The sequence below is a fragment of the Osmia lignaria genome, chromosome 5, assembly GCF_051020975.1.
Source record: "Osmia lignaria lignaria isolate PbOS001 chromosome 5, iyOsmLign1, whole genome shotgun sequence".
Taxonomy (NCBI): Eukaryota; Metazoa; Arthropoda; class Insecta; order Hymenoptera; family Megachilidae; genus Osmia; species Osmia lignaria.
Window position 1 is genome coordinate 6,950,026 of NC_135036.1, and position 9,773 is coordinate 6,959,798.

The 9,773-nt window shown below is 32.5% G+C and overlaps 1 protein-coding gene across 1 annotated transcript in view; it reads right to left on the bottom strand.

Moving 5' to 3' along the window:
* LOC117604803 (ras-specific guanine nucleotide-releasing factor 1) overlaps nt 1-7,689 on the bottom strand; it is a 47,485-nt gene extending 39,796 nt beyond the window's left edge. Inside the window, exons 1-3 of the mRNA XM_076688291.1 lie at nt 7,306-7,689; nt 6,271-6,758; nt 2,677-2,899 (exon numbers count right to left, since the gene is read on the bottom strand). Coding sequence (XP_076544406.1) covers nt 2,677-2,704 — 28 coding nt within the window. The 5' untranslated portion in view covers nt 2,705-2,899; nt 6,271-6,758; nt 7,306-7,689. The remainder of the gene's footprint in view (nt 1-2,676; nt 2,900-6,270; nt 6,759-7,305) is intronic.
* Between the last annotated feature and the right edge of the window lie 2,084 nt (nt 7,690-9,773).

Sequence of the window (9,773 nt, forward strand, 5' to 3'; positions counted from 1 at the left end):
CCACGTCTTTACACTTTTTCTCTATTCTTTTCGTTACTAACTCCAACCACCCATTTATATTTTTATTTGACGGTAAAAGAAAAATAATAAAAAGGAAAAGAAGAAAAGTTTCGTTCTGGACCAACCATTGGACTTGGCAGTAAACTTAATTATTTCTTTTAGTGCTGTTCTTTTGTTCCTCTTTTTTTCAGATTATTTAATATCCGATTCTTAGAACACGAGAAAACGTTTTCTAGCAAATAATTCTTCGAAACAGAATAACCGGTATATTTTCTAATAACTAATCGTTATATGATAATTTTTGTTAATTTATTAAGCTGACGTGTGAAAACAACATTTTTCTATAAAATGATCTGATAAAATTTGACCATGTCGTCTTAAAAACCGGATAAATACTACTTGAATAATCCATATTATAATCATAGCGAAAGAATATGAAATTCTTTTCTGAAAATATAAATCACTGAAAAGTGCCTATAGCTCTTATTCGATACGGTGTATTATTCGTAATGAAAACGTGCACGTAGATTTTAGTCTCTCGATAGAATTCGAAATAGGCTTGTAAATCGCGTGCGTTCTGAATATTCTTGCATTAGATTAACACGCGACATACAAAATTGCGACAAGTTTGCATATATTAACGTTGAATATTAGATTACCAAACGTTTCGATAAAGTTTCGCGGATTATCGAACCGCGAATTCTACACGTTGTTTCCGTTCTAATATTTACATTTATCTGCAATTCTAATGCTGCACACTTTCGTAACAGATTGTTATAATTTTACAAAACGATAGATAAAGTGAAATGTCTAAAGCACATTAAAAATTTCATGCGCTCATTGTAGTAAAATTAATATTTTTATAAAACAGAATTTGATATTATTCGAATAAAATTTTGTTTATAATCGAATTATTCTTTATTTCTCTCTTTTATTATTTATACCATTCCCTTTATTTAATACTTGTTATTATTTTAATTAGAAACAATTATTTTCAAACAGAGTAAAGTATATCTATTAATTTCCTCATTACACTAATCACGTTTGCAAATTAAAAGGTATCCAAAAAATTAATTTCATTAAATCAAAAAATTATTTAAATAACTAAACCTTCTGTTTGTACTCATTCATTTGACTTATACAGGTGCTGAATTGCTACTCAATTCGATTAATATTCATCGTTTGACCGTTGTTTCAAGCGATCATAATTTTATGGTAATCTGATTTAATCGGGCTTCATTTTATCAGAAATTAAATAAACTCGGTAAACGAGGAAGATTTCGCAGTGATCTCTTCATTCGAATCCTTCAACAAATACACCAGTTCACGAACGCGATGTTTACAAAGTTAAGAATCTTTCCACTTGTATGCGCAAGCTAGATAGGCTTTGATGTAAGTCAACTTCCGCTATTACAAAATAACTCCCATCAAAAGTCTTCTTCGAATAATTTTCTCAAAGAACGAAATATAATTTTCTTTGCCTAATCAATTAAAAAAGATCATCAATGGCTATCATTGTAACTTCAACACGTCTTTACTCATTCTTGTTATAAACTAATTAGATAACATAAAAGTATCACGAAATACCACTTATGGCACATCAATTTAAAGCTTAAAGCTTCACGAAAATGGCTACATAAACGCATCATCAATATTCGTTATACAAAATGGCTGGTCGTCATTATTAACAAACACTGTCGTATTGATCTATTGTTTGTTTCAACGAAGAACCAATTATTTTATATTAACAATATTGATGAATCATTTATATAGCAGTTTTCATTAAACTTTAAGCTTTAATTCTACATGCCGCAAGTGTCATTTCGCGACACTTTTATGTCATGAAATTATATTAGATTATCTATGTTTGAAAATCTGCCATTTGATGCACAATAATCTAATACACGTTCGAACTACAATTCATCTTACAGACATAACCGCGCTTGTTGAAACTCCATTTGTCACTTTGATGATATCCTCCCCAGGAATTTCCCCCCACACCTCGAAGATTCTATCTTCAAAAGTTTCCATGTTTTCAACTGGGGTAACACAAGCCCCAGGGCGCAGATAAAACAGTATCATACGTCATTGACAAGATTTTACGCGTTTTCAAGTTTTTTTTGTTTGTTAGTTTCTACACCTGGATTTGCTTCCAGTTTCGTAATGGAGTTTGTAGAATAAAACTCTAGGTCCATTAGAAAAATTAAAACAAGAAGAAATAAAATATTTTTTGTTTTGCAGAAACAGGTCAACTTTCGAATATATTTAAACATTTCTAAAAAATTTATAATAACCAGAATTTTCTGCATTCTGCATTCCATGGAACACGATGAAAGAGAACAATGCTTGTAACAGAAGAACTATAAATCCGAAGCAAGAACGTCCTAACAACTACAAATTTAAAATTACATCACCTGATATTCGGACCGAATAAAATAAGTGTTATCATATTTCCAACTGAGATTTCAAGAATTTTTCAGTGTAAAGTTTCCTGCAATCTTTAATACTCCATTTTTCGCGTTCTTTCGCGAAGGATATAATATTCCATTTCGAAATTTCCTCACAACCGAAGATCCCTCGAAACCTTTCATTAGAACGAGACGCGAAGCAAGTTTTGAAAAATGTATTTAAACGAACCCTAAGCTCGGCGAGGATGATATTTCATTTATAACTCACCGGTCCTTTGCATCTTTGGGCTAAGCATGATCACAGGTTGTTGAGAAAGGAACGCTTCCTTTCGACGATCTCCGCAATAAATATTGATTGTCCAGAATACCTTGTATAGGGTGTTGTGGTAGAGAAAATAGCAGCGTGATAGCGTGCGCGGATGTTTATTGTGGCGTAAGTACCTTAGGAACTCCAATTTCTCGAGTTTCTTCAGCGTAACGCTTCCACCGACCTAAAACGACAAACAAAAATCTCCTTATATTTATTATACAATAATTTATATATAAACTGTTTTTTCAACCCCTTATTACATTATTATATCATCTTTGTATAAAAGGTTGCAATAAATAAACCAGGATAGTGTTTCGCTATTAAATCTACAGCATCGCCATTTTGTTTCCTTTTTTTAATCATTAACTTTTAAATTGTAGACAAAAATTCGTTTAATAAATGCCAGTAAAGATGTATTATACTTTTATTAAAAATCAGGTTTAAAATTTTCTATGAAAATTTAATTCTTTAAAAAGAAAAATTAGTAAATCGCGATTTAAAAACATTAAATGAAATTTCGTGAAACGATCAGAGTACTTTTAATTCGAATAACAATTCTCCCGTGTAATTATATAAATCATTCAAATAAGGGAATATTTGTTTTGAACCTCGCATCTGTTGTTCGACTGACTCGATTAAATATTCTGAATTGCTATCTCGCTTTCTCGCCTATGCCTCTCCGTTACGTTCCAATTTTATTTGATGTTGGAAATGAATAAAATCTTTTCATTTCGTATCGAAATATTTCGTACGAGCTCGCAGGATTAACGTATTTTTATTTCTCGGAATATTCATGGATCTCCCAGAAAATGTACGCGTTCCTATCTCGCGGCCGTGATTCGCGAAATTTTATTTATGCGTCGTTATTCCGCGACCTAAAAGCTGTTACTGAAACTGATTTTTAGTTTCGTCAACGAAATTCAGTAGATTGAAAAATAGGAAGGTGAAACGTCTAACGTCGATGAGGTATTTACCGATCCAAAAAATCTAACAAAATTTGATAAGATTGATATTCCTTTTTCTCAAGACTCAGGGTACTTATTATTTAATAGAAATTTACTTTTATATTATTAAAGAATTTTTAGATTTCAGAATCTCAAAAGTTTAGAATATTCAAATTTTCAAGTTTCCTAATTTCCTAATTTTCTAAGTCTTTTCTACCTTCCTAATTTCTTAAATTTATAACTTTTTAATTTTCTAATTTGCCAAGTTTCTATTTTCCTTATTCTCCTAATTTTTTATCTTCTAATTTTCTAGCTTTCTAACTTTCTAACTTTTTAATTTTCTAATATTCTAAATTTAATATTTCAGAAATACCTAACCAGACCCCAGCTTATACTTTAAAATTCGTTTTCAAAGGGTTAATTTCGAAACGCATACAGTCTATCAAGATTTGATAACATAAAAGTACCATAAAATACCTCATATGGTACATCAATTTCAAGCTTAAGCTTCAATAAAAATAACTACATAAGTACCTCATCAATAATCTTAATACGAAACAGCCAGATCTTTATCGAGACAGACAATTAGTCAATTTACAAGATATTTTGATTGTCGTTAAATCGCTATTTATATGAACAATGAAAGGATTTTCATACTTATAAATGAAGGAAAGTATCTTGTTGTTAATAACTCGATAACGGATGTAATTATTGAAAACGAACGTAATTAAATACTTCACTACAAAGATACACCGTTTATATTTTAGAGAGGAATTATTTAACAAACCTATAATTGCATTCAGTGACTATTTCAAATTCATTATCAATATAATGTAATTAAAATTCTTCGAATGTACTTGCAATAATAAAATTAATTGATTATTAAACATGTAGCCAATTGATACACATAATCCATTGACTATTGTTTGCTTTAATTCATTAATTCTCATTGATATTTAAATTGAATAAAAATCGTAAAAATTTATTATAGAATCTAATCATTAAACTTCGAATATAATTATACATTATTTTCTTTTTCCAGACGATTGAAAGTATTACCTTCTGTATTGGAAAATCTAATATTTACACGTCATCTATCATTTAACTCGCTCATAAAGCACGCTAAACGCTGGCTTAATATAGCTAGTGTCAAGTTTCGATTAACATTAAATCCCAAAAAAAGTGATAGAGGAAATAGATGAAAAAGAACGAGCGAAAGTTCGAGGACGCTGGTACAATGAGAATCTGATCACCGGAAATATCCTCTGCTTCATCGCGGCAACCGGTGGACAATAGCCAATCAATGTTCTATTCTAAAAGAGTATCAGTCCCGATTTATAACAAAAATCTCGTACAAAATGCAAAAATGAAAGTACCAAATATTTTAAAATGATAAAGATTATTAATCGTAGAACTTGAAAAATAAATTCAATTATATTTTTTTATGTTTCGATCATTTACATTGGTCCTCTGTAGATTTTTATTGAAAATAAAAACTACTAAAAATTTGATGAAGCTTTTAATATATTGTATTTTTAAAATTCCATTAATTAATGCCTTGTACGGATCCTTTTAATTATGATATAAAGCAATTGGAAGTATGTGAGGAATAAATCACTAATTAATTAATTGCGTAACTTGGCGCAGAATAAATGACAAAGTAGAAGAAAAAGTTTTGATCGGGAAATCAATGAGAAGGTGTCACGAACTGGTCTAAAATTGCCTGAAATTACCCGTTCAGTAATTATTGGGAGGGAAAGGTCGCGTTAAAGACTTTCCCACAGAGCGAGGCCGTAAATCAGGAAGGAAAAAGCTTCTTTGCGAATTTTCGTCGAACCAGAGAAGAACTAAACAGTTTCACGAGTAGTAAAATCAAATCGATAGTTTGTGTACTTGCATAATTTAAAATTTTCAATTCCGTAGCGAACAACAAAATTGAACTCTCGTCTCTGGTAAACGCGGTATAGTAATTTAATTCGTGCAAGAAATGCGATATTTTGTATAATTATTCCTACCCTTTTAATTAACCCTTCGATAACGAATGCTGAGTCATTAAGGAGAAGCAATAAATTTTGGAAAATTTCCTTTCAAAATAAACTGTTATTTACGTTTTTATTTAGAAAATGCATAATTTCTACCGTTTGCATTTTCATGGATAAGCTTATCAGAATTTCAAATGATAAGGGGTTTAAAGTATGACAAGCAAATGGGGATATTTCAATATTTTACCATTCTTTTAATTGCAAAGTGGTAATAACGGTTCTTTTACAACTGGGGTACCCAAATACCCCATAGGGCCTATTTAAAATAAACATTAGACGAATGTAAAAATATTCAAAGAATGGAGATTTAAAACAATTTTGAAATATTCCAATATCGAAAAGGGGTATCTAGGTAACACCAAAAATGAATGATACCTAATTAAATATTTATCCTAATACTTAAATCATAATTTTACTAATTACTTAAATTTATAAACGAGACTTACGACAGAAGATAAGTTAACAAAAGAATGAATAGAATCTTATAACCATAAATAAATATTAAAATAGAAAACCATAAAAAGTGAAGATACAGCAAGAATATATGTATTTCTTTATCACAATACCTGTTACTTCTCTCGATATATCTCTCCCAAGTGCTCGACTGATGCCGCACCACCTGTTCGTGCTCCAGATTCAGTGTCCCCTCTCCTCTCGTTGCCTCTTTAAATATATATTCCCTCTAGTGCGGATGTCCGCGAATGCAGGGATGTCCGTGGCTGCTTCGCAACCGCGAAAGAAGTTGCGATCTCTAATCGAGAATCTCGATTAGAAAAATCGCGGCCAAGGCGATGACGAAGAGGACGGGATTCGTACGAACGAAAACGTCGAGACTGGTGGCCCGTTACCGGCACCCGACCGTCTCATGGCCGATGATGTTTCGGCGTCGGGGGTCGCGACGTGCCTAACCCGACGCGTCGCCACGGGTTAACGGGGCTGCCTCCTCTGCTCTGCCTTTTCTCCAACCCCAGAAGCTGCGCTCACCTGTCACTGCGCATACTCCCGTTGAAAGCCACCCCACGGCATGGGCGGATCTATATGTGGGCTAATTGGGCTGCAAGAAATGAGATCAAGTTCAATACGACTACCGTCGAATCGATGAATCGATGCACCGGTTGCTACAAGCCTGATTCGTAACTTCCTGCATCCCCTGTTTTTTTATGCTATTTAGATGGAGGGTGATTTATTCGAAACCTAATCATTATACTAATTATGCAAAATAGGTTAATTAAGTGCTTTTCATTTTTTGGTTTTCACGTCTATTGTCCACACTGGTGGGTGATAATTATTTTAATCTAAATGTAAAGTTATCATCCCTGGACTACTCTGTAAATAAATAATTATCAAAATAATTAAAATAGGTATAAATTTTATTTTTTCACGCCTGTTATCCTCACTGGCAGGTGGTAATTATTTTAATCTAAATGTAAAGCTATCAATCTATAAACTACCCTGTAAATAAATAATTATCAAAGTAGCAATTGACCACTTATCCTCGTCTCCAATATAAATATTCTAATAACTATGACAATTTTTTCTATGTTTCTAGAGGAAATGCTTTTCTATCCCTTCATAAAATTGTTAGAACTGAATCGAGACACCTAGTATGTATAAACGACGAGCAGGCAGAGAAATTAGCTTGGGACTGCGAAAAGCTGGCATCCAACTCTGCATAACTACCCTCCAGGCAATCTGACCCTTCTAAATATCCGCATCTCGTGTCCCGTGTTCCACGACGTACCAAACTTCCCCTTCGCGTCGCTTACGATCCAGGTTGTGCCGGATCGCCGCACCAGAAGGTTTACCGAAGATATGTCGAAGGAATCTCGAACGTGACCGCTTGGATGGAATGAGAAGGATTTCTTGACTTGCCAAGGGGGAGGATCTTCATACTTTCGTGATCTTCATCCACTTAAATGTCTGCAAGCGTAACGAAAGCGGGAACTAACGTCACCGCTAATTAAGGACTTGATATAGGCAAAAGTTAGAAATGAAAATTTTGCAATAAAAATGGAAAATTGTGAGCTAGCCCTCCAGGACTGAACTGGGAGAGAATGGGCCCAAATTTGAATTAATTAATTAAACTCTAAATCTTTTTGGTCTACTAGAAATTTTTCAACCCCCCATGGACAATCCGCTCCTGAACTAGCTCCTCTATTTTTAAAACGCTGGTTTTCCATGTTTCGTTGAAAAGAACTTTTCTATTCCAAATGCTTTGCATCGTATTTTAATTTAACCGAACGAATTGAAGATAAGTAGGATTCTTTTCTTACGAGAAAGTACCAAAGCGAGTTGAAGCTGCCGCTTGCAACGTGAAAGCAGAGCTATTCAGATTCTTCAACGTCACCATAAATTGTTACGAGTCTTTTTGATGAAACGTATTATACTCAAAGAATAGCTCGATTTAAACTTCATACAGAAATTTATTCTCAAAGACAAGATTTCGAAAAATCTTTCACATGTTTCGAGAGTGTTTGATATTCATATTTGTGTATGGAAAATATTGTTTTGAGAACAGAAATTCCTGTTATGAATTATTTAAATCAATCCGTCGCGTCGTTTGCTAAATTGTTTATATCAAAGGAGGACGGTAAGAAGTTCTTAGCAATTCCATTGAGATGTTAAAATGAAATACGGATTCGTCCTCAATCGATCAAACGTTTTAGCCGTCTGTCGGTTTAAACTTTCTGAAAGAGTATTTTCTTTACTTTATTTCAGCTCTTTTTCTTACTGAACAGCGCTGTAGTGATTCTCAATCATTGTTTCACGAAGTTACAAGTGTACTCGGCGCTCTTGTTATCACAGCGAAGAACCTTCTATTTAGAGAGACTGTGATAACGTGGGAAATGCGAAGGGAATTGTTACCTCTGTTTATTGAATTAAATTTTCGTATTAATAACAGTAGAATTATCAAACGGGTCAAAATGACAGAATCCTGATTTTACATTATAATTTCTATTGGCTTTTGGTGAAATATAGAAAATCTCAATTTTCAATTTAAAAATCAGTGTGCATTTAACGCTGGTAATTCTACTGTTAATTACAATGATTAATTTAAATAGTCATGATTTAAAACTAATTATGTTTTCGTGTCAAGTAAGCATTTTTGGAAGATGAAAAGTCTCATGATTTGGTGACATAAATTAACACTTATGGAATATCAGTTTGCATTTTAACATTGCTTCATAACTATTTATCGCGCAGTAAATGGATATATTATAATACAGCTTCCAAAGACTGAATTTAATATGCGTACGTTACCATATCGCCGTTGTTTATATTCCTGCTGCTTTTCGTCTTCCTAATCCCTTGTGCGAATCAGGTCGCTGATCCGGTTCCAGCTACCGGGCTTTCATATCCTACTATGTCAACATCCTCCGGTGTTCTTATGCTTCTTGTTGTGATTACACTTCTTCTGCTGAATTCCAATCGACTTCCAAACAATGGCGTGATCAGAATTTGTATTTAAAATAGAAATTATGAAATTCTGAAATTGTTAGATATTAGAATAATTAATTCAAGAAATAGCTGATCACTTTTTCTTCATTAGTAATTTATTATTATCAGTATCTAATAATAGGGAATAAGCTCAAGTAAATGAATCTGACAGTAATTTAATTGGAAGTACAGCTTTTGTGAAACTCGTTTTATCTGACAATATCTCATATATAATTTGATAATTTAATTGCAGACAAAAGACGAGCAGTAATTTTCTGGTTTCCAAACAACAAATGTTAATAGCGTTGCGCTAATTGCACCGCACCGTCAGAGATAAGGATTTCACGATTCAACTATCGTAATCGCGGTAATTTCGATGCAGTTTTACTGCTATGGTACTAAGTTAATTTTGTGAAATATATTGCAAACCTTTGAAATAGACGTTAAGTAGATTAATTGTGAATTATTTCATTTAATAAATATTTGTATCATACCTGCAATTAATTAAATTTTGAATAACTAAATATTTTAAAATTAATTTCAAAGACAAATAATAAAAAGATTTTGTTAACTCCCTATGCATCAAAATATACTATAATTTTGGGATATAAAATATAGGTCATCGAAATGA